At 42.8% G+C, this 26300-nt stretch overlaps 1 protein-coding gene across 1 annotated transcript in view; it reads right to left on the bottom strand.

Moving 5' to 3' along the window:
• Positions 1-812: 812 nt before the first annotated feature.
• The window catches only part of LOC132490399 (uncharacterized), a 31260-nt gene continuing 5772 nt past the window's right edge, over positions 813-26300 (bottom strand). Inside the window, exons 3-4 of the mRNA XM_060098776.1 lie at positions 9352-9462; positions 813-1111 (exon numbers count right to left, since the gene is read on the bottom strand). Of these exons, the coding sequence (XP_059954759.1) occupies positions 1090-1111; positions 9352-9462 (133 nt within the window). The 3' untranslated portion in view covers positions 813-1089. The remainder of the gene's footprint in view (positions 1112-9351; positions 9463-26300) is intronic.

The raw sequence follows: 26300 nt of genomic DNA, 5'->3' as shown, positions 1-26300 counted from the left end.
TTAAAGTGTAGTGCTCACCAGTTAAAATAAAACTGTTTCATATTGCAACATGGATAAACCAGAAAATTATGAGTTAACAAGGTAAAAGCAAAACAAAAATACAGCTGTCCCTTTGTACTTGCAGGAGATTGGTTTCAGGACCCTCAGCAGATACTAGAATCCAAGGATGCTCAAATCCCTTATACAAAATGGCGTAGTATTTGCATATAACCTACCCACACCCTCCCGTATACTTTAAATCATCTTTAGATTACTTATAATACTTAATACAATGTAAATACTGTGTAAATAGTCATAAGTACAATGTAAATGCTAGTTGCTGCCACACAGCAAATTCAAGTTTTGATTTTTGGAACTTTTTGGAATTTTCTTTTTTTGGGGAATATTTTTGGTCCATGGTTATTTGAATCCACAGATGAAGAACCTGAGGCTATAGAGGTCTGACTGTAATCCTATTTTTATTTGCAACCCTAGAATGAGACCTAAAACATCTGCTCCCCCAAACCATGAACTCATTATGATATTCAACCAAAAGAGGAAGTTCCTCCCCAAGAAGAATGCATTTGTCACCACTGGAGGTAACTTACTTACTCTGAAAAATGATCATTGAAGGGAAATAACTGAATAATTATCTTGCCTTCACTTTAGGAACTATATTTCAGGGTGACCAAATAGGCCTGAATGATGAGAAAGAGCTCTGTTTTCCAGAAGGATACTGTAACTGAAAGTGGGGTCCAGCTGCTCGCTGCTCAAAAGCCAGTAAAGAGGCAAAGTTGGTGGAAAGGAAAGTTTGCTTTATTTTGGATGTCAGCAACAGGGGTGGGACGGACTCCTGTCCAAAGGCCAACTCCCCCTACAAATGACAATCAGGAGGCAAGAGCTTTCATAGACGGAGGGAGAGGGCTACGTGCAGAAACAGCACAGTCAGCTCTGACGGTCATCTTGAAATTGGTAATTGGTGGTCTGACCAGCATCATTCTGATTGTTTTAAGTACAGTTAATCTTCAGTTCCAGGGTCGGTTTGTTCTCATTTCCTTGAGGCCAGTTCTTGGAATTGTGGCAGCTTACGTCGTGGCTACAGTCTGGTCATCACGTAGTTAACTTCTCCCACCTGGTAGGAGTTTCAGTATCTATAAGACAGCTCACAGGATATGGCTCAGAATATCATCTATAGCCCTTGAGAAGGAACTAATGGCCCTTGAGAAGGAACTAATGGTCCTTGACTATGCTTAATGACTAAATTATTATTATTTAGTCTTATTGGATTGTTTTCCCTTGTTTCTGCATTTTCTCACTTCTCTGATCAAACTTATTCTTTGGCTAAAGTTTTTTTCACAGACAAAAGGCAGGCTGAGGACATGGGGTGGGGCAAGGACCAATGTGGAAAAATCATAGTATAAAATCACCATTTTGCAAACTCTGATAAAATAATTGATTCAGGCAACATTAATCAATAGATGAGAAAACCTTTGGGTGAAAGACTGATGGGGGACAGAGTGTCAAGTGTCATGCCAGAGGATACTTGCTGGTTGAAAGAGGGAAACACAATTCTTCCAGGAGGGATCAGGCTCTCATCACCAGAACTCACCAAATCTTAGCATCATTAGTAATGGGGCAACTGGATATTTTGAGCATCCTGATGTGTTGAAATGCAAAGCACAAGACACTACATTGAAGTATTCTTACTTAAATATTTAATATTTTTGTTAATATTTTGTTTAATATTTTTGTTAAGTCTGAGCAGGACTTTAGGTCTAAATTCCAGGTGACAGGAAGTAAAGGAGACAGGTTAAATGACCCCATGAGGGAGCAACCAACCAAATCTAAAATGTGGGACATTTTGCAGGAAAACTGATTTGGCTTTCTCAGTAAGACACCGGCATTTAACGCAGGAAAAGCAGGGAATTGTGCTACATTAACTCAAACAAACCAACTGTAATAAAGTGGTTTTTTAAGGACAACTGGGAAAATTCGAATATGTGCTGTGCACAAAATGGCATTAGGGAGTTAATTTTCTGATGTGTGACAAAGGAATTATGGTTCTGAAAGGCCCTGTCCTCTTTTTTTTTTTTTTTTTTTTTTGCGGTACACGGGCCTCTCACTGTTGTGGCCTCTCCCGTTGTGGAGCACAGGCTCCGGACGCACAGGCTCAGCGGCCATGGCTCACGGGCCCAGCCGCTCCGCGGCATGTGGGATCTTCCCAGACCGGGGCACGAACCCGTGTCCCCTGCCTCAGCAGGCGGACTCTCAACCACTGCGCCACCAGGGAAGCCCTAGTCCTCTTTATTTAGGGTTGAGACGCTATGATGTTTGTAATTGACTTTAAAATGCTTCAGGAAATTATATAGAACAAAACAGGAAGCAAAAAGGGGGCAAAATGATCATTGTTGAATCCAAGGGATGGGTTCATTAAAGTCATTCTCCATAGTTTTCTGAATATTTGAAAAACTTCATATACAAAAGTTAAAAGGGGTCTGTGGGGCTCCTGGGAAGAAGAAATTCAGAGGTCTTAGGAATCATTTAACATTTGAAAACTCACATCCAAACAGAAATTGATGGGTGTAATTGTTACTGATATACTTCTCTTTGCATTAAGCCTGTTTCAGGAAGACTGTTCACTCAGTCCAGGAAGACAACATAACTAACAGTTGTTTGAGAGAAATTCAGGGTCATGAAAGCAAACTGGCCAGGCCCTTGGTGCTCAAGAGTGGATCAGACCAGGGACCGGAAGCCTTGGGTTCTAACCCTGGGGCTGCCAAGTGTTATTTCCTCTCACGTGAGCCTGAGTGTTCTTGCTCCAAAACGGGAGCATCTATTCAACTCCACGAACACTTCTTAACCATGTGCAGTGTTCCAGCACTGGGTTAGGTGCTGCTGGAATGAAGAATGATCCTATGGTACCTCTCATTCAGTAGGAAAGACAGACAGGAAAGGCAGTAGGAAAGACAGACAGGAAAGGTCAAGCCAGGGAGTTCCCTGGTGGTCTAGTGGTTAGGATTTGGCGCTTTCACTGCTGTGGCCCGGGTTCAGTCCCTGGTCGGGGAATTGAGATCCCGCAAGCCACAGGGCCAAAATTTAAAAAAATAAAAGGCCAAGCCAGCTAGGCGCTGATCAGGACTACGAAAATGGGCAATCAATGCACAGCAAAGATTACTCAGAATTCAAGCAGATACTACCGGTATTTTGTTATAGCAGCCCAAACAGACTAAGACAGGTGCATAAAATAAAATACATAGCATTACAAAGGAAACATTGTTGAAACTCTACTAACAAAATATACTTCAAATTTGTGATATGTAATATATTTGCTCTTTTCTTAATGCGTTAAGTAACAAGCTCTAGTGATGAATCTAATTAACTGCTCTGATTTCAAGGGAGTGATGAGTATAAATAATGTTCTGCATCAGATGCAATGTGATATGAAATGTCTGGAGTTTCCATGGGTTACAAAGCCATTGGTACTGCTTTGGTTTGTTGTCTCATTCATAATTGAAGAGGATGCTCAATTTCAGTCGGAGGTTGGTGAAAATCATGACCTAATTGACCTAATTTCTCTCCCAGCTAAGTTTAAGACCCCCTGAATTCTATCCAAGGACACCTTGAGGACACCAGTTAAGAATTGAGGGACTTCCCTGGCAATCCTGTGTTTAAGACTCCTCTCTTACAGTGCTTGCATTGCAGGGGGTGTGGGTTCGATCCCTGGTTGGGGAACTAAGATCCCACATGCCCCGTAGCCAAAAACAAAAACAAAAAAAACCTCATGAGTGTGAAGCTATCTTACTTACCCTGCAAGTAGGTATAGCACGAATGGCTGTATCTTTAGGATCTTGCTGAGTTCAGGGGAGATTCATTTTCTTTTTCTTTTTTTTTTTTTTTTTTGCAGTACGCGGGCCTCTCACTGTTGTGGACTCTCCCGTTGAGAGCACAGGCTCTGGACGTGCAGGCTCAGCGGCCATGGCTCACGGGCCCAGCTGCTCCACGGCATGTGGGATCTTCCCAGACCGGGGCACGAACTCGTGTCCCCTGCATCGGCAGGCAGACTCTCAACCACTGTGCCACCAGGGAAGCCCGAGATTCATTTTCTTTGAAAGGCCCAAGTTTACTAACTGATTCTTTTGGGTGAGTTAGTTTGGGAGAAGGAGATTCACCTAGGCTCCCAGTATCTGCCTACAGCTGAGTTATTAATTGTACAGAGGGAAAAATACCTTTATAGCGGGGAACTATCCCAGACATCATAATGTAAATGACCACCGCAAGTGTCCAACATTTCAAAATATTAGTAATAGGACACACTGAGATCAAGTCACTCCAGACGCAAAATGTGTAACAAGAATAATCTCAAGTAAATAATCAGATAAACCCAAATCGAGGCACCCTGTACACAATTATGTACCTCTTCTCTTCAAAAATGTCCATGTCATGACAAAGAAAGGCTGAGGAACTGTTCCAGATTATAGGAGATTAAAGAAGTTGACAATGAAATGTCTTGCTCAACCCGTGACTGGAGCCCAGCTTGAAAACAAAGGTTTATAAAGGATATTATTGGGACAACTGGTAAAATCCAAACATGGAAAATGTATTACACAATAATATTGTATTAATATTAATTTCTTGAATTTGACGATTTTCCTGAGATTATGTAAGAGAATGTCTTTGTTCTTAGGAGATATACCCTGTATTATTTAGAGGCGAAGGGGACATATTAGACTTAATGGTTCAGCAAAAGTCTCTTTATATATTAGATAGATAAATAGGTACAAATATCAGGTACATATATACATATATATCTACACACAAATATATACATATATTTCTGTATAGATGTATATATATAAATATATACATATATGGAGGGAGAAAGAGAGAGAGGGTTCATGAGCAAATGAGACAGAAATCTAACAACTGGTGAATCTGGATGAAAGGTATAAAGAAGTTCACTGTGCTATTATTGCAACTTTTTTGTGGGTTTGACTTTTTTCCAAAATACAAAGTTAAAAGCAATTAAAAAGCCCACCATCGAGTCAGCTGTTACAAACGCTTCAGCTACTTTTTTAAAAAATTTATTTATTTTATTTATTATTTATTTTTGGCTGCTTTGGGTCTTCGTTGCTGCGCGTGGGCTTTCTCTAGTTGTGGCAAGCAGGTGCTACTCTTCACTGCAGTGTGCAAGTTTCTCATTGCAGTGTCTTCTCTTGTTGCAGAGCACGGGCTCTAGGCACACGGGCTTCAGTAGTTGTGGCACACAGGCTCAGTAGTTGTGGTTCGCGGGCTCTAGGCACACAGGCTCAGTAGTTGTGGCGCACAGGCTTAGCTGCTCCGCGGCGTGTGGGATCTTCTCAGACCAGGATTTGAACCTGTGTCCCCTGCATTGGCAGGTGGATTCTTAACCACTGCGTCACCAGGGAAGCCCCTCAGCTACTTTTATCTCTGATCAACATCAGAGTCTCTGCTAATTAGCTAATGCACGGTAGAAATTAGTTTTCATCGTGTAGTCATGGCGCTCAGATGTGGGGATTAGCTGGGCTTCCTGTGCAGGTCCCCCAGGTTTGAGCAGGGGATAAGAATCCAGCCAGTCCTGTGGCCTGAACTTCTCTGAATGGCACCCGGGGTTTAGGATTCTGAACCAACCCCATGTGCAGGTGCTCACTGGAGGCGTCTGTTCCTGAGTCCCGAGACCTGACACCGGAACTGTAATCACTGCATCTGCCCTGAGTGAACCTTTCAGAGAGAGAGGGTTTGGAGGCTGAGGCCCTACAGCCCGGACTACATGGACTTCCAGAAGAGGCGTCTAAGGGTTGCTGGGTCAGCCTGCTCACGAGTGCATGTGGCAGAGTTCAGTCTGAGATGTGGTTTTTTCAAGACCTTCTCTTCCTCCTCATTATTATTATTTTATAGCTTTACTGATATACATATACCTCCCATTTTTAGTCGAGAGGTCCATGAATTTTGTAAATACACAGTCCTGCGACTGCTATGCTCGTTTCAGAACTCTTTCATCACCCCTAGAAGTTCCCTCCTGCCGCATTGCTCTCATCACCGCCCCCATCTGGACCACCAGGTACTACTGATCTGCTTTCTGTCCCTATGGCTTTGCCTTTTCTAGAATTTCCTCTGAATGGAGTCATCTCAGGATGTAAATTTCTGTGTCTGACTTCTTTCACTCAGCATAATGGTTTTGAGATTCACCTCCTGTGCTGTGTACTGTGGTTTTGATTCAGATTTCCCTAGTGATTAGTGATGTCGGGCACCTTTTCATGTGCTCGTTGGCCATTTTATAACTTCTTTGGAGAAACGTCTCTTCAAGTCCTTTGCTCATTTTTTAAGTGCATTGTTTTGTTTTGTTTTTTTGCGGTACGCAGGCCTCTCACTGTTGTGGCCTCTCCCATTGTGGAGCACAGGCTCCGGACATGCAGGCTCAGCGGCCATGGCTCACGGGCCCAGCCGCTCCGCGGCATGTGGGATCTTCCCGGACCGGGGCACGAACCCGTGTCCCCTGCATCGGCAGGTGGACTCTCAACCACTGCGCCACCAGGGAAGCCCTAGTACATTGTTTTTTGATGCTGTTTTTGAGTTGCAGGAGTTCTTCATATATTCTGTATATTAATCTCATATAAGATACATAAATTGAAAATATTTTCTCCCATTCCATAGGTTGCCTTTTCACTCAGTTGATAGTAACCTTTGGTACACAAAAGTTTTAAATTTGGATGTAGTCTTTAGTATTTTAAAATCTGAAACATTTCCCAGGCCTTTCTTTACTTTTCATGACATTGACATTTTTGGAGAGTACAGGCCCTTATTTTGTAGAATGTCCTCAGCTTGGGTCTATATAATTGTCTCCTCGTGATTTTGTTCAGCTTGTGCATTTTTGGCAGGAAAACAGTATCTGTGATGTTGTGGTCTTTTCAGTGCATCCATCAGGAGGCATGTCACCAGTTTGTCCTATTATTGGAGATGTTGATTTAAATCTCTTAACTAAGGTGGTGTCCTCTGGTAAGTATGTAACTGATAAGCAATCTGGGGGGACAGCTTTAAGATTGCGTGCATGTTATAAGTATCCTTTCCCCAACAAAATGTAACCCAGTAATTTTAGCATCCATTATGATTCGAGCCTGAATCAATGATTATAGCGATGATTTGCTAGGATGGGTGAAAAATGGTGACTTGGTTTTCTACTTGTATTAGTCCCTCTACATTTATTATGGCATTTTAGTTGGCATTTTACTTTCCCTTATAATGAAAGAAGAGCTTTCTTCACTCTTCCTGTTTATTTGTTCTTCGATATCATTCTGATTCACAGATTCTTTTTTACTCAAGGTGTTATTACATCTATAATCATCTTGGTGAACTTTGATTTTTGTTTGATTGTTTGTTTTTTGCATGTAACTATATATCTGGATATCACTCTGTATCAGTTCATAGAGTTCTTCCTTGTTGGTTTTTATAGCCATGTGCTACTTCATTGTGTGGACATGCTATAATTTATTCAAACAATTTCTTACTATGGACATTTAGGTTGTTTAAAATATTCTGAATTACAAATTATGCTGTAATAAATAACCATCACAACTTTTTTTGTATTGCTAGAGGTAACTGAGGGTAGTACCCAGAAGTGCTATTTCTAGGTCAAAGGGTAAATGCTCTGTAATTTTCTTAGCTATTGCTCAATTCCCATCAGCAGAGGTTGGACCATTTTGTAGTGCCCACTTCCAGCCTCGCCACAGAGTGGTTTGTCAAGATATTGAGTTTCTGCTCTTCTGATGAATGACAGGTGCACTGTCACTTAGGTGTGTCTCATCGTGTGCAGAGAGGTTGCACCCCTCCACCACTTCCAATAAGTGGCTCCTAAGACCTTATTTTACAGAAATGGCTTCCATTCGGGCTCCAGGTGCTTATTCCTTGGCCCCAGCCCCTCTCTCCTCCCTGTCTAGACAGATGAGGCCAGTCAGACTGTAGGAATGGGGTCCTCACTACAATCATCATCATCGTCAAATGTGCCCAAACGTGAGAGGGCACTCAGTCCACCGGCACCAAGTGGGCGCATTTCCGTGCAGCCGGACAACTTGCACAGCCCGCCTTCTCACTCCCATCTCGGCCTCCACAGCAACCTCCCCCAGAGGGTACAGATAATCCTCCCTGCTGAGTGCTGAGGCAAAGGGGCTTGGAGAGACGAAGCAGCTCACCCAGCCAGTGAGAGGAGAGTCCAGTCCAGAGACCATGAGCATAGAGTCCTAGTCCGTGCCTGCAAAGTTAGGGAACTGTCCCCAAGACTACTCTCACTTCTGACACCAGAGGCCAGCTCAGGGTCCCCACAACCGCCGCCAAGTTCAGTGACTCACTAGAAGGACCCTCAGAACTTGCTGAAAGCTATGATACTCACAGTTACCCTTTATTACAGCAAAAAGATACAGGTGAAAACCAGCCAAGAGAAGAGACAAATACGGTGCAGTCGGGAGAGGCTCCTACTCAGCGTCCGGGTAAACAAATGTAACTGATCAGGACACTGTGGGGCCTGCCGGGGACATACCCCTCCCCCCATGTCCTCTGCTTTAGCTCTTCTCTGAAGTGCCTAGATAACAGTATCTGGTGCACATTTCCTGAGTTGTTTTACAGATGCTAAAACCACCACCAAATGGAAAAAGTGAACTACATGATGCCCATGAGCACATGGCCCCTAGACCTCCTGGCGCCTAAGGACTCATAAAGTTACCACCACTCGCCATCAACCAGAGAGCAGTGCATGAGCTGATCACACATCCTGGGACTCCCCTCCCTCACTTTGCCTTTAAAAACACCTCCCTGGGCCTCCCTGGTGGCGCAGTGGTTGAGAGTCCGCCTGCCGATGCAGGGGATACGGGTTCGCGCCCCGGTCTGGGAGGATCCCATATGCCGCGGAGCGGCTGGGCCCGTGAGCCATGCCCGCTGAGCCTGCGCGTCCGGAGCCTGCGCGTCCGGAGCCTGTGCTCCGCAACGGGGGAGGCCACAACAGTGAGAGGCCCGCATACCGAAAAAATAAATAAATAAATAAATAAAAATAAAAATAAAAACCCCTCCCTGAGCGCAAGTGTTTTGAGCATTAGCTGCACTGGACTCTTTGTCTGGTGCCTTACAATAAACGCTGCACTTTCCTTCACCGCAACCTGGTGTCAGTAGATGGGCTTTACTGCCCGTGGGCAAGTGGACCTACATTTGGTTCCAAAGGCACTCTTATCAGGCAGGAGAGCCTAAGGGCTTAGAGATCACCTCTGGGTGGGGAGCTGAGGGCAAAGAGCAGATCTCTCTTTGGGCAAGGGTAAATTCTTTATTACACAATGCCCTTTCCTTGTGATACATTCATACAAGTGAGGGTACCTGCTCATGACCTTGGAGGAAGAGTCCAGCCTCTGCACCCGCGTGACTGGCATGAAGAAGAATCCCACTCGGCTGAACAGCAGGACTGGGAAACGGACAGCAACAGCCAGTCTGCAAGAAAAGTACAGTGGCCTCTGGTTATTGAGAATTCACATCCAGTGTTTTTCTCTACTCATCAAATATAGAAGAAAAATGTCAGTTTGACCCCACTAGGCTCTTGCATCAGGCCCAGCTGGCCTCAGTATCATTTCTGATTTGATTGCATCCAGAACCCATAGGTGGTGCCAATTTTCAGTCTGGGCAACAAATAATTTTAAAAAGAAAAAAAAAAAAAAGGGAATCTAAAAGATTAACAAACCTCTATCGAATTACATTTCCCAGTTGAAGTAATGTTACAATGAAGATTGCCTTGCAATTTGTACAAAAGGGGGAAGTTCACATCTTTATTCACTGCGGGACTGTTGTTGACACTTGCAAAAATCTTCCACCTCCAAATCAGACAAAGGTCAATTGAGAGGAGGCCGCCAAGCCTTACTAGTTAGGGATGGGGGAGGGGAGAGGAAAGGAAGACAAATTCAGACCTGAGGGAGCAGGGGATTGGGGGTGGCGTGGCGATCGGGGCTGGGAGGGAGGAGAAAAAGCTTTTTGGTTCACCTCACAGGCTTTCTCCACACACTGGGCTATCCTGAAGGAGGAGGACAGAGCTTGTTTTCTCTCGAGGGTCCTCCAGCCCACCCGATGTCCTTCTCAGGATTTCCATGCTCCTCCAGCCTTCCTTGGATAGGATGCCGGGGCCACAGACAGATGTTTTCTTTCTTTTTTCCTTTTTTTTTTTTTTTTGGCCACGCCTTGTGGCTTATAGGATCTCAGTTCCCTGATCAGGGACTGAACCCAGGCCACGGCAGTGAAAGCCCGGAATCCTAACCGCTAGGCCATCAGGGAACTCCCTCAATTATATCCTTGGTCTGGGGCTTCAGCTGACATTCCCAGACGGGGGTCTGTTACAGTCTTCCAAATCTGGAGGTCTGTGGATTCATCCCAGACACCTGATCTGTTCAACCATCTGTTCAACCATCAGTTCATGGCTGACTCTTTCTCTGTGTCTTCAGTGTGAATGTGACTCAGTCAAAATATGACTTCCCGTCGCACCGGCCATTCTGGCAGCCCTGAAGGGGATTTCCCAGCATCTTGGGCTTCCACAACTCCAGTTAGATACCTTCCTTCTTTCTCCAGTTTTAAGCATCTGGGAATCTCAGCCAAGCCTAAAACCAGAGGTCCTCAGCTATCACCTCAATTAATGAACCATGAATATTATATACCCGTCTGGTTTCTATGTAAAATGTTTCTAGCACCAATTCCATTCCATTGTGCGAGGGGAGGGGAGGGTGCTGGTAGCAGCAAGCAGGGCGGTTCCCAACACTATCCAACAAGTCTCCAGACACCAGCTCGGTGTCCCACAATTCATCTCTATTCTGACTACTCTGCCTACTCAGAGATGGCATCATATCCCACAGGTTAAGGGCTCAGTCTCACTCGCCTACCCCCTTCCCCAGCTTCGGAAGCCAGTCATAAGGCCAGCTGATCACCTGTGCTTCTGACCAACCAGCTACAGTGTCGACTGGAGGTTCCAACAACCCCCCTCCTTGGGTTTGATTAATTTACTAGAGCAGCTCACAGAACTCAGAGAAACATTTAATTCACTAGATTATTGGTTTATTATAAAAGGACATGAACAGCCAGATGGAAGAGATTCTCAAGGCAAGGTATGGGGAAGGGGTGTGGAGTCTCCATGCCCCCTCCAGGCATACCATTCTCCCCCATCTCCAAGTGTTCACCAGCTCAGAAGCTCTCCAAACCCTATCTTTGGGGGTTTTCTGGAAGCTTCATTTCATAGGCATCATTGATTAAGTCATTGGCCATTGGTGACTGAATCGACCTCCAGCCCCTCTCCCCTCCCTGGGGGTGAGGGGGTGGGACCAAAAGGTTCAGCCTCTCATCACGTGGTCAGTTCTCCTGGCAACCAACTCCCACCCTTAGGGGGATCCAAAAGTCATCTCATTAACATACAAAAGAAGCTTCATCCTTCTAGGCACTTAGGAAATTGCAAGGATTTTAGGAGCTCTGTGTCAGAAATGGACGAGGACCAAGTATATATTTAATTACATTACCATACCATGACCCAAATATCCTTTCTTTAGGAAAATGCAGAATTGGGGACCATAAGCATCCCGCATTTTGTTTTGACACCAATTGATTTATTCATCAAATATTTATTGAGGGTTTACTCTATGCCCAGCGCTACACTGGCACTGGAGGCTTAATGATGAGCAGGACAGGCAAGGTCAAAGTTGAAGAAAGGCACTGCTCTGAGATGGCTTTCAGTTATTTTTCATTCTGAAGGGAAAAACTCTCTGAGAACTAAAAACTCTACCTCTGTCTTGTCAAAAAATAAACTTAGGTATATTAAATGTTTTAAGAGTTTGAGCAAAAATTAATTTGAGTCGGGCAGCATCCAATCTAGGAAATGGAAAGGAGCTCTGAGGAACTGTACAAAATGAAAGACTTTTATAGGTAGAAGGGAGCAGAAACAAGGAAGTTATACTAGTCAAAAAAGCCAGGTGGTTAGAGCAGGTTACTTTCCTTTCGAGTCTGTCAGCCAGATTACCTAACTAGTGCTAGGAGTCAGGCGATTCTAGGAATCAGGTGATTCCTGATTGACCGGTTAAAGATTCCATTTCTAGGACAGCAGAAACTGTAATTAAGTTGTCTTGGTTTGGTGACACGGGGCTTAACATAAGCGATTCCATTTGGGGCCTGTTGTCTTGTTTTTAACAGTCTCAACCAGAGGTGAATCTTACATCTTATAAAATTTATCTTAGTAGTATTTTTAATAGTTAAGCATTTTAAAAATATATAATAAAATATTTTTGGAAAAGATTACACAGTACCCAAGCATGTTAAATTCAAATGGCCCAGAAGGGATCACAGGTAAGTCAACTGCTCCTTCCCCCAGAGCTGGTAGGAGAAGTTTAGGCTTCGGGCCTGCAGGGGGACCTCCTAGCCAGCTCTCCTTTCTCCTCAGGCCTATTCTAGATCCTTGGACCCAAGGGCTCTGGCATGCTGGGCAGAGGGGGGTGGCGGCAGGGGTGAGACAAGTCCCCAGTCCCCAAGAAAGGCCTTGGGTTCACATATCCAACCAGCTGTTTGTGGTAGGGATGGAAGTTACTCATTCTCAAATGCTTATGGATGCCAGACACTGATTCACACATTTGGTTGGGATACATCACCTTCTTGCAGGTGAAGAGCTGGTAAGGGGTGGCTGGATGAGTGCCTGGTGTGAGAACCAGGGCAAAAAACCTCCCCCCACCCCACTATTCTTAACTGCATACCAAAGAGCTTCATGTTGGCAGGCGGGCAGTGCAAGTCTTTTCTTCCTTAGTCACCTACAATGCAAGGGATTTGTAGCCACCACTGATGCCTCTGCATGAACAAAGGATCCCTGAAGGATGCTATACTCTACTTTTCTTCAACAAAAACTGACCTCGCAACACAGGAATCCCAGTGAACTACCAATTTTTCATCTTTAAGCAGTGCTGTACGCTGCCAGTTCTAGACAAGGAGCCATTTCTGATTTCTAGAAGACTTCTTGAAGCCAGTGGGTTGGAGATGGGGCCTGGCTGTAAAGGACTGAGAGTAGAATTCAGTTACAGGTCCCGCTGTCCCGGGGTTGCCTCTTGTGTTGGAAATTACCTGCTGTGAAATGAGGTTAAAAACAACCGCTCTTCACTCTTCACCGTTCCTTCCTTCCCTCCTTCCATTTAGTTATAATTGCAGTAAAATATATACAACATAAATTTTACATTTTTAAATTTAAATTGAAAATTTTTAAACTGTGGTAAAATACACATAACATAAAATTTACCATCTCAGCCTTTTTTTTTTTTTTTTTTTTGCGGTATGCGGGCCTCTCACTGTTGGGGCCTCTCCCGTTGCGGAGCACAGGCTCCAGACGCGCAGGCTCAGTGGCCATGGCTCACGGGCCCAGCCGCTCCGCGGCATGTGGGATCCTCCCGGACCGGGGCATGAACCCGTGTCCCCTGCATCGGCAGGCGGACTCTCAACCACTGCGCCACCAGGGAAGCCCCCATCTCAGCCATTTTTAAGTGTACAGTTCGGTGGCATCAGGTACATTCACATTACTGTGTATCCACCACCACCATCCATCTCCAGAACTCTTCCCATCTCACAAAACTGAGACTGTGCACCCATTAAACAACTTCCCACTCCCTCCCCCTTCCAGGCCCTGGCAACTACCACTCTACTTTCTGTGTCTATGAGTGTGACTATCTAGATACTTCATATAAGTGAAATCAAGCTGTATTGGTCCTTTTGTGTCTCACTCAAAAGCATAGCGTAACGTCCTCAGGGTTCACATGTTGTAGTCTGTGTCCGAATTTCTTTCCTTTTCAGGCTGAATAATATTCCATTGTATTGATAGACCACATTTTGTTTATCTATTCATCTGTCCATGGACATTTGCGTTGTGCCCACATCTTGGCTATTGTGAATTATGCTACTATGAACCTGGGTGTACAGATACTTGATCATGTCCTGCTTTCAGTTCTTTTGGATGTGTACCCAGAAGTGGAGTTACCCTCCTCACTTTTCTTAATTACAAACGAAATGACTCTGTGCTGGGAAGAGAAACTCAGGATGAACATGCAGTCATGGATGTTTATCACCAGTTTGATAACCCAGCTGAAGCTTTCTCATTTAAAAAAAAGAGAAAAAGGGACTTCACCTTCTCACAGATTTGTATAAACTCCCACCCACTGACACACTTTCAAACATACCTCATTTCTGATATAACTGTCCTCCCTCTCTCCCTCTCTCTCACAAGAAATTACAACCACCACAGATACCGTACTCTTATTAGGTACTTTCCCTACTCACATCAGAGCTGTATCATAGAAAGTTAGCCCTGAAAAGCAAATACCCCTTCACTGTAGGTATGGACTTTCACACAATCTCTTGTCTTAGATTTACGTAAAAGATCAAGTTCCATTTAAGAGAAAGAACAAAGAAAAGATGGCAACCAAAAATGCCTGAAATGGATTAAATAAAAAATAGATCAGCTGCTCAAGAGGGAATAGGAAACAACTAGCAATTCACAGACTTAGAAAGTCAATAAACACAAGGAAGTGTGCTCATTTGCATGAATAATCAAATAAATGGAAATTTAAAATGAGATCTTATTTTTCACCTCTCAGACTGGCAGATAAAGAGACCGGTATTATGGAAGTTTGATGAGGCTGTACGGAAACAAACACTGAGGGTGGGGATGGAAATAACTGCAACCTTTTTGAAGCATAATTTGGAAAAAAAACCCTATGGCTCAGCATTTACGCTTTTAGGTATTTGTATTTCAGAGGCATTTCACAAATCCATAAGAATACCCATACAAGTCCATAAGAAAACATGCAGCCTCTGTTCTAATAGCAAATAACTGAAAACTTCCAGGTGTCCATCCAAAGATAAGTTCAAGTCCTAACAATTAGCACCTGTGAATGTGACCTTATTTAGAAATAGGATCTTTCTAGATATAATTAGTTAAGATGAGGTCATACTGGATTAGGGTGGAGCCTAAACCAATGTCTGGTGTCCTTATAAGAAGAGGAGAGGACACACACACATACACACAGGGAAGAAGGCCATGTGCCCATGGAGGCAGAGATTGGAGTGATATAGCCACAAGCCAAGGAATGGCTGGAGCTTCCAGAAGCTGGAGGAGGCAAGGAAGACTTCTTCCTTAGAGTCTCTGGAGGGATCAGAACTCTGTTGACACCCTGATTTTGGACATCTGTCCTCCAGAACTGCGGGAGAATACATTTCTGTTATTTTAACCTATCCAGTGAGTTATAATTTGTTATGGCAGCCCTAGGAAAATAATACAGTAGGGGATGGCTCAATAAATAATGATACATACACATGACTAGGGACGGGTGTGAGACCCTCAATTTATTCCTTATTATGGTTTGGATTTTGAACTACGTGAATATAGTTCCTTTTATAAAAATAAAATTTAAACAATTAATAAAATATCATTCTACTTCTTTCCCTATAACCTAGTTGTTTGGGTTTTACTTATTGCATTTTAAAGTTACAGTAATGAAGGACAATTATATTGAGTTTTTTTTCATAAAATTTTGAATTGGAAAGATCTAAGAGATTGCCTAGTGTGGTAGGCAGAATAACGGCTCCCAAAGATGTCCACATCCTAATCTCCAGAACCTGCGAATATATTAGGTTATATGGCAAAGAGGAATTGTTTGCAGGTGGAATTTAGGTTGCTAATCAGCTGACCTTAAAATAAAGAGGTGGGACTTCCCTGGTGGTGCAGTGGTTGAGAATGTGCCTGCCAATGCAGGGGACACGGGTTCAAGCCCTGGTCCAGGAAGATCCCACATGCCGCAGAGCAGCTTACCCCGTGCACCACAACTACAGAGCCTGTGCTCTAGAGCCTGCAAGCCACAACTACTGAGCCCATGAGCCACAACTACTGAAGCCCGCATGCCTAGAGCCTTTGCTCCGCAACAAGAGAAGCCATTGCAATGAGAAGCCCGTGCACCACAACAAAGAGTAGCCCCTGCTCGCCACAGCTAGAGAAAGACTGTGCACAGCAATGAAGACCCAACACAGACAAAAATAAATAAATAGGCGCTTCCCTGGTGGCACAGTGGTTGAGAGTCCGCCTGCTGATGCAGGGGACACGGGTTTGTGCCCCGGTCCCGGAAGATCCCACATGCCGCGGAGTGGCTAGGCCTGTGAGCCATGGCCACTGAGCCTGTGCGTCCGGAGCCTGTGCTCCACAATGGGAGAGGCCACAACAGTGAGAGGCCTGCATACCGCAAAAAAAAATAAATAAATAAACAAATAAATTTATTTATTGTTTATTTAAAAAAATAAAATAAAGAGATAATTCTGGCTGAGCTGGATCAATGTAATCACAAGGGTGAGCTCAATGTAACCACATGGATCCTTACAAGTGGGAGAAGGAGGCAGAAAAGTCAGCGACAGAGTGATGTAATGTGGGAAAGACTCAGTTGGCCATTGCTGACTCTGGCCTTGAAGATGGAGGGAGTGGCCATGAGCCAAGGAATGCAGGCAGCCTCTAGATACTGGAAAAGGCAAAGAAATTGATTCACCCCAAGACACTCTAGAAGGGAACACGGATCTGCTAATACCATGGTTTTAGCCCAGTGAGACCCCCATCTGACTTCTGACCTCCAGAAACACAAGAGAATAAATCTGTGTTGTTTTAAAACACTAAGTCTGTGGTAATGTGTTATAGCAGTAACAAGAAACTCATACATCTTGTCAACCCCTCGTTTTGTAGAAGAAGAAACTGAGATACAAGAACACCAGAGAAAAGAATCAATACTCTACCCCAGATGTCCTGGTTAATAAGGGTGTTTTCACTATAAAATGTGTACACGAATAATTAGAGGATAAACTTCCTTTCACCTTGTACACATTTTGTCAAAATCAAACTTTCCTGGAACATTTAAAAAATGATTTGCTCTTTGAAAAATTCAGCACATTAACATTTCTGGAACATTTCTCATCTTAAAAGCAAAAATAAACAGTAGGGATATTCCACACTCATTCTCAAACCAACTTATTAAGAACCACTTTTTTAGGACTTGCCTATGGTTCGCCATAGTTTACCATCCTGAATTGTAATTCCTCTGCTATTCCCAAATACACTCATTTTCCTGGTGAAATAACTGGCTATTAACAAAAGCAAACTGAACTTTTCCACCCAGCTGAACTGGTTTGACTTGCCTTCCTGGTAAAATTGGACTAAATTTCTCACTTCAAACCAATGCAGAGTTTTTATTCCAATGCAAATGAAGAGCTTTATGAGAAGAAAAACATACCATGCTGGTTCACACACAACGAACTGCATATGTAACAGGACTGCTATAAATTTAAATAACTGTTCATTGTCAAGAGTAATAAAAAGGTCACTTCTAGAATTAATGTGATTCTGAACCCTGTTATATAAGGCATTAAAAAGTTAACTCAAAGCACGTTTGTAAGAAAACTGGTAAGGGCAAAACCAGTCTTGATCAAGTGGCATATGAAAGAAAATTATTGTTACTTTGAGTAACAGAAAACCAAACATACCCTAGAGACCTCAGGTATTTAGTGTATGTTTTGTTTGAATCAAGACACATGGGAGTCTTACAATGTTTAGTTACTTTAATCATGCTTAACATGTAAAATTAGAATAACCAAGTAAGAGCAATGATGTCATTTTAGATTTTAAAACAAATTTCATGGTGTGAGTCAAAGAGTGCCGGCCTGGAATCCACCCTGGTTCGAGTCGGGGTTTTGCCATTTCTAGGCTGTGATCACCTCCCCAAAGTCTTAATTCTCAGTTTGTAAATTGGGGACATGCCTGGACTCCTAACAGGTGCTTGTGAGCACAAAGTGGAATAGGGAGTGTGAAAGCAATTCATGGACTTGACTCGGTGCCAAGGACAGTCTTGTGTAGGAGGGCGGAGCTCGGAGTTGACAGGAGATGATAAGGCCTTGGGCACAGATACCCCTACAGTGTAAAACACCGGCCCTCCCTGGCAAAGAAAAAGGAGAGACAATACAAACAGTTTCTAGTTCAAGTTCATAATCCAGTCAGTTCTTTGCACTGGAAATTGCCCTGCTGCTGGTACTGGCCTGACCTTGCCAGTGACAAACGGGCACCTTCATCTACTGCCCTGAACTTTCTGTGGTTTCCTCCTCAGGATGACTTTCTCTCCTTACTCCGTGTACCAGTTAGGATGCTTTAACAGGCAAGTGAAGAAAACCCTTCTTAAAATGGCTTAACCAATCAAGGGGTGCGTTATCTTGCATTAGAGATCCAGAGAGAGGATGGTTCCAGTTAGTTAACTAATGGGCTGGAAAATGCTATCTTTCAGCTTGACCATCCTCAGCTTGTTTTTACTCACATCATGTTTGCAGGATGGTTGCCCTAGGACAACATCCGGGAGAAAAAGCCAGACCAATTCTTCTTGTAAATCTTTTTTAAAGAAAGAACATTTCCCAGAAGCCTCCAAATGACTGCCCCCCACGTCTCATTGACCCAAATTGAGTGGGTGTCAGGCTTACCCTTCTACTTCTCACTGACATGCAGAATGGGGTGACCCTGGCTGGTTTAGACAACCAGCATTTTCTCCAGTCACGTAGGTGAGGTTAGACACTGGAACAAAATCATTGTTCTGCCCGTGTGGAATAAAGGGAACAGGGCAGTTGGGCAGGCACTCAACAGTGCCTGCTGGAATTGGAAAATAATCTTTATAGTTCACTTCAACTCTGTCTATGGTAATGGCATAGAAGTTGAAAGGGAAGGTCCGTTATTACCTTTCTTATCTTAGATATTGAAAAGACATCACAAACTGTGTCCAAAATCAATCTACTGAACTTTTCCAAAGAAAACCTGCTCCATCGACAATCTTCCCAACCACGCTAATTAATAACAACCTCATTCATTGAGTCCAAACCCTGGAATCAGCCTGGACTCCTCTCCTCTTGCACACAATATTCTAACCATCAGCAAATCCTATTTGTGTTGCCTTCAAATTACATCCAACTTGGGACTTCCCTGGCAGTCCAGTGGTTAAGACTCCATGCTTCCACTGCAGGGGGTGCGGATTCAATCCCTGATTGAGGAACTAAGATCCCACATGCTGCGTGGCGTGGACAAAAAAAAAAAAAAATCCAACTTGGGGCCCAGGAAACAAAGTGTGGCAGGGAGTTGGGGGAGAGGCTCTGCATAAAACCCAGCCATGCTCTAGTACCAGAGACGAGGGAGCATCTGGAGGAGCACCCTTGGCCTAGAATGGGGTCCCCGTGATGGGAAGCTGCAGGAGTGACACTTCTCCAGGTGGCTCTGTGGACTACGGATGGGAACAAGAAGCCTGAGCAGAAGAGGAAGGACAAGGCCATACGGGGCCTGCAGCTGACATTCTGGTTTGTGGGCACTTGTGAGCTGCTACTTTGGGCATGCCCAGAAATAACTCAGGACACCGGGGGATAAAGAAAAGGGCTAATTTCCAATAGCGCTGGTGAGGCTTGTGCCAGGAGGAAATGCAAACTGCCTTTATTTTGTGCCTACAGGCTAGTCAGGCGCTTTGGTACTATAGGCGGTTAACTCCAAATGTATATACAGGAAGTCCCCTACATATGAACGAGTTCTCTTCTGAGAGCACGTTTCTAAGTCCAGTTTGTTCGTAAGTCCAACAAAGTTAGCCTAGGTCCCCAACTAACACAATCGGCTATATAGTACTGCACTGTAATAGGTTTATAATACTTTTCACAGAAATAATACATAAAAAAAACCACACACACAAAAAGAAAACATTCCTAATCTTACAGTACAGTACCTCGAAAAGTACAGTAGTACAGTCCAACAGCTGGCATCCAGGGGCTGGCATCGAGTGAACAGGCAAGAAGAGCTACTGACTGGAGGAGGGAGAGGAGGTGGGAGATGGTAGAGCTGAAGGGTCGTCAGCAACAGGAGACGGAGGGCTGCAATTTCACTCACACCTGATGTTGATGGAATGCACGTTCGCCTCTTTGAAAGTTCGCAGCTTGGTTCGTACGTAGAGGACTTACAGTAACGGGGATAATGTTTTGAAAATATTAAACCACTGTGTTTTGTTTCCCTCTTAAATCACATTCCCTGGCAGTCTTCCATCTCCAAGTCTGAGCCACCAACCTCTTTGTCCCAGAGAAGGAGAGCTTGTTTACTCCTAGAACAAGGAAGTAATTGCTTTGAGTTCCAAAGATGATTTCCTTGAGGCTGTAGCATGGGGTGAATAGGCATCCTGGTCTGCCTACGGCAGTCCCGACTACTCTGGCATTATTATTATTATTATTATCATTATTATTAATTTTATTTATTTATTTATTATATTTATTATTATTAGCATTATTATTGGCATTATTATTATTAACCATCAAAGGTATCCCTGTCGACAATAAATTATAGTCGTCCCCACCTTAGAAGATAATAGTTTGAAACTCTTTTGTTGAGAACAAAGGATTTTCTAAGTTCCTTTAGCATCCATTAACAAATCAAGTATCAAGTTTTGCGAAAAGACAGTAGGATTTTACTTGAGATCAGGGGTAGCAAGAAATCAGGGTAGAAGGTAGACCAGTGGTTCTTAAAGTGTGGTTAGCACCAGCAGCATCTCCTGGGAACGTGTTAGACATGCACATTCTCAGGCCCCATCTCAGACCTGCTGCATCAGAAACTCTGGGGATGGGGTTGAGGCATCTGTGCTTTAATAAGCCCTCCAAGGGGTTCTGATGCAGCAAAAGTTTGAGATCCTCTGAGGTGGAGAAAGTAAAACACTTTTCCCTCAACATTATGGCAAGGGAGGGAAAAGGAGAGAGCTGTAGAGGAAGCAAGTGGTGTGAGCCACTTGGGTCCTCACTTCCTCTCACCCTGTGAGTGCTGAGGGCTGAGGGAGAAACACCCAGATGAAATGGAAGATCTTGAGAACTTGAGGAACGCCAGTGGCATTCATACAACAGTGGGTGGAGGAGGAACAAAGTTTTAAGAGAGGGTCCATGTGGATACATTTCAACATGGCGCCAGGGCAGGGCAGTGGGGTGTAGAGGGAGCTGTCAGGATAGGAAAGTTGGAGCAGTAAAATGTGGCCTGTGCTTAGCACCTAGAGCCCCTGACGTTCCTGTGGGGCCCCTTGTTGGGATATGAAAAGGCCGAGTTGACTGGGGACCAGCAGAAGACGGGGGGTAATGCAAAAGAAGTGGGGATTTGGTGACAAGATGGCAGTGGTCGGAACCACAGATGATAGTGGTAGGACGAGTCACACCATAGCTGTCGCCGGTCCAGAAGCAGAATGGACCAGCTGCTGTGCAGCAGAAACCAACGGGGATTCTGATGACAACACATGGATAGGCAGTGCCCTCCTCTATTGCTGTCTGACTTCTGCCAACTAGATGCCCAGAGTCCATCCTGGGGTGCAACAGCAGGAAAGGGAGGAAACTCGGCATTTACACGTGAGAGAGAAAACTGACCACTTCCACTGTCTGAGGAGGGCAGTCTGGAGAAGAACAGAGGGGCTTGGTAAAATCAACCTCCTGTGGAAAGTGTCTAGCGTTCATGATAAAATAATTGAGCAATTTTCTTGCAGACTTTGATGAGATTAAGAGCTCCCGGGGGCTGTTAGATTTACTGGCACTGTCTTGTTATGAATCACCCGAATTGCTGACCATCAGGCTGGTGCTGAACAGATAGTGTTTCACCCGACAGGCCTGTCTTGAAGCTAATGTTCACAAAATTATCTAGTAACCTTTACTTCTACCAGAAGTTTCTACCAAAAGGAAATATCTGAACTGGTTTTATTGGATGCCTTCTTCCCCTGCAGCAAGTTTAAAATAAAATTTTATGTGTGCTCATAATGAATTCATATCTGAGAAAGTTGTTTTCACATCTGAAAGAGACTGATTTAACCTAAAGCAGCGGGTTTCAAAGTGTGGTCCTTGGGCCAGCAGCATTAGTATTACCTGAGAACTCATTAAAATTCAAATTCTCCAGCTACACTTCAGGTCTAATGAATCAGAAGCATGGGGAGGAAGCAGACTTCTGGCTATGGCCAAGTGAAATGGTTAGCAAATCCTCTCCCCAGAAAGCAACTGTAAAGCTAAAACAAATGGACAAGAACAACATTTAAGTGCTCTGGAAATTGACCAAAGACATACGACAATCTGAGAAGTGTTTATGCCTGAAAACTGCGGAACTTTGGATAAGAATGGTGGATATCCGAGGCATGCTTGCCTAGTACTGCTTCCAGCTCCTCCAGCCCAGTGGGTGTGGAGGTTCTGCCAGGGCTGGCCAGGCCGTGAGAACCGGTAGTTATGGTGCTGTGATTAAAGGGGCCTCAATTGATCGGGTGTAGTGGGTGATGCTCACATCCAGAGGCATTGTGAATGGAAGCGATGACAGCCTTGCCTTTCAAGACATATTACAGAAAGTCCTTCAGACTGAAAGGAAGTGACATCAGATTGCAATGTGAACACACGGGAAGAAATGAAAAGCACTGGAAATGGTAAATATGTGGGTTAATATAAAAGACTCTATAAATATATTTTCCTTATTTCTTCTCCTGATTTCTTTAGAAGACATAAGACGGTGTAAAGCAATAATCATAGCACTTTAGTGTTGGGTTTATACTACATATAAATGTAATACATATAACTGTAATAAGATAAAGGTGAGGGAAGAGAATGGAGGTATACTGGAGCCAAGTTTCTATATTTTACCAGAATTAAATTAGTATTAATCACAACTGGATTTTGGTAAGTTAAGATTTTGCAATCTATAGAGCAACCACTAATAAAATAAATTTTAAAATAGTAAGTAAATTAACAGAGGAATTTAAATGATATTCTAAAAAAAATTTTAACACAAAAGAAAGCAGTAAAAGAGGAACAGAGAGACAAAGAAGTTAAGAGACATATAGGAAACAAACAGCAAAATGGCAAAAGTAAATCCAAACATATTATTAATTACATTAAATTTGAATGGTCTACAATCCAATCAAAGAGCAGGAATATGCATATTGGACAAAAAGGGCAAGAGTCAACTATGTGTTGTCTGCAAGAGAACACCTTAGATTCAGAGACATAAATAGGTTGAAAGTAAAAAGATGGAAAAAGATATGCCATGAAAACAGTAACCGTAAGAGAGTTGGAGTAGCTATATGGATATCAGCTAAAATAGATGTTAAGACAAAGAAATATTACTAGAGACAGAGATCTTCCAAAATAATAAAAGTCACTATATCAGGAATGTATAACAATTATAAATATATACGTATCTACTACCAGAACCTCAAAAACATGAAAGAAAATGGAGAAAATTAAATGGAAATGTAGACACAAATAATAAATGTGGAGAGGGTATGGAGAAAAGGGAACCCGCCTACACTGTTGGTGGGAATGTAAACTGATATAGCCACTATGGAGAACTGGCATGGAAGTTCCTTAAAAACCTAAAAATAGAGTTACCATGTGGTCCAGCAATCCCACTCCTGGGCATATAACCAGAGAAAACTCTAATTCGAAAAAGATACATGCACCCCAATGTACACAGCAGTACTATTTACAATAGCCAAGACATGGAAGCAACCTAAATGCCCATTGACAGATGAATGGTAAAGAAGATGTGGTATGTATATATACATAATGGAATATTACTCAGCCATAAAAATTGAAATAATGCCATTTGCAGCAACATGGATGGACCTAGATATTATCATACTAAGTGAAGTCAGACAGAGAAAAGACAAATATATGAATCACTTATATGTGGAATCTAAAAAATGATACAAATGAACTTATTTATAAAACAGAAACAGGTTCATAGTCATAGAAAACAAACCTATGGTTTTGCCACAGGGGAAAGGGCCAGGGTTGGGGCGGGGCAGGGATAAGTTAGGACTTTGGGATTAGCACATACAAACTACTATATATAAATATATAAAATAGGTAAACAATGAGGTCCTACTGTACAGCACGGAGAACTGTATTTAATATCTTGTAATAAACTATAATGGAAAAGAATCTGAATCACTTTGCGGTACACCAGAAACACAACACTGTAAGTCAACTATACTTCAGTCATTTAAAAAAGGAAATGTAGGGCTTCCCTGGTGGTGCAGTGGTTCAGAGTCCGCCTGCCGATGCAAATCAATAAACAATGCTTCCACCTTAAGAAACTAGACAAAAGAAAAGCAAAATAAACCCAAGGCAAGCAGAAGGAAAGACATAATAAAGATTAGGTTGGAAATCAGTGAAATAGAAAACAGAAGAACAATAAAGAAAATCAATGAAACCAAAAGTTGGTTCTCTGAGGGGAATTCCCTGGAGGTCCAGTGGTTAGGACTCCACCAGAGGTTGATCTCTGGTAGGGGAACTAAGATCCCACAAGCCGGACGGTGTGGCCAAAACACAAAAACAGAAACAAAAGTTGGTTCTTTGAAAAACGTTAACAGAACTGACGACTGTTTAGTTAGATTGGGCAAGGAAATAACAGCGACAAAGAAATAGCCAAAATCAGTAATGAAGGCAGGGATACTACTACCAACCCTATAGAAATTTAAAATTTATAAGAAAATATTATGACCAACTCTATATCAACAAATTACACAATTTAGATGAAGTGGACAAATTCTTTAGAAGACATACATTACCAAAACTGAATCAAGAAGAAATAGAAAATCCAAAATGAATTCTAATAAGAAACTGAATTAGTAATGAACAATCTTCTCACAAAGAAAAGCCTGAATATGGATGGCTTCTCAACTCATTCAAGGTCACATTTCGCCAAACAAGGTCACATTTCGAGGTGGTTAGGACTTCAACATATGAATTTTGGAGGGGACACAATTCAACAACACAAATGTCCACCAACCTGTGACTGGAAAAACAATTTATGGTATATTCGGCAATGGAATACTCTTAGACATAAGGAGCAAACTAACAAAATATGCTACAACATAGATTAAGCTCTAAAACATTACACTAAGAAGCCAGATGCAAAATCATACACTACATACTGTATGATTCCATTTATAAGAAATGTCCAGATAAAGCAAATTTATAGAGAAAAAAGCAGATCAGTGGTTGACTAGGGCTTGGAGTGGGAGAACGGCTTAAGCAAAAACCAGATGAGGAAATTTCCTATGCTGATGGAAATGTTCTAAAACTGCATCTTGGTAATGGTTGCCAATTACATAAATTTACTAAAAGTATCGCTTAAGTGTATACTTACAATGGGTGAATTTTTTATAGTACATAAACTATATAATAATAACGTGCTTTTTTTTTTTAAAGAAAAAACTTCTGGGGTTGGGGACCAGCAATCTGAGTTTTAACAAGCCTTCCAGCTGATTCTTAGGTATATTAACGTTTGAGAATCACTGCTCTAAAGAGACTGTTTAAACCAGACGAACTTGAGAAAATGTCATTGATGCTTAAGTCTCACCGAGAAAATGTCATTGATGCTTAAGTCTCACCGATTTCCTACCCAGAGTGATAGAGAATCGTGAAGACAATTATATCCCCTAAAGCGAATGAGTAACTACGTTTTCCTTACAAATCTGAATAGCATGTGTGTTGAGTTTGATATAGAGCCTACACTTAGGGGTGACCCTGAGGTTCACATCTGTGTCCAGAAGGACACTTCCAGCTCAGCACTTCGAGGTTCCTCAGGCACCCAGACACACCCTGACCTTACCCATGAACACAGTCAAGCTGCTTCCTGCTAAAATTCCTTTTGTGGCTTCTTATCTCTTGCCAGTTAGAAACTGTTTCAACCTCATGTAACAGAAACCTGGTTATGCTTGTTTAATCAAATATAAGTTTATTTTCTTCATGGGATGGAAAGTGCCACGGTAAGCAGCCTATTTCCAGTGAAAAACCAATGTTGGTATCTTACAGCAATGTAATGTGCATTTACTGTTTAAATATATGCAATTTGAAGATGTGAATATAATTGGGCCCAAGCACACTGTTTTCAAAAATCTCCCAGGTGGTTCTGAGGTGCAGCCAGTGTAAATAGCACTGTACCTAACCCAGGTGCCTCTGATTTACAGTTGAGTTCTAGAGAGAATTACCCAAGATGACACAGTGGGCCAGAGTGGGCCTGAGCCCAGGCTGCAACTGCTAAACAGAGAGCGTATGACAGGTTATAGCCAAGATTATTAAATATACAGCTACCTCTCAATTATAGTTTGCAAATTTCTAATCCCAGGCTGTTCACTCCTGTTTACTAACAATATAAACTAATTTTTATACTTTTCCCTCTCCAACTTTCAAAAATGCCTCAGATACTTCGTGATTCTGGGATATAATCT

Source organism: Mesoplodon densirostris, chromosome 5 (genome assembly GCF_025265405.1).
Source record: "Mesoplodon densirostris isolate mMesDen1 chromosome 5, mMesDen1 primary haplotype, whole genome shotgun sequence".
Lineage (NCBI taxonomy): Eukaryota > Metazoa > Chordata > Mammalia > Artiodactyla > Ziphiidae > Mesoplodon > Mesoplodon densirostris.
This window is presented reverse-complemented; position numbering and strand designations above follow the sequence as displayed.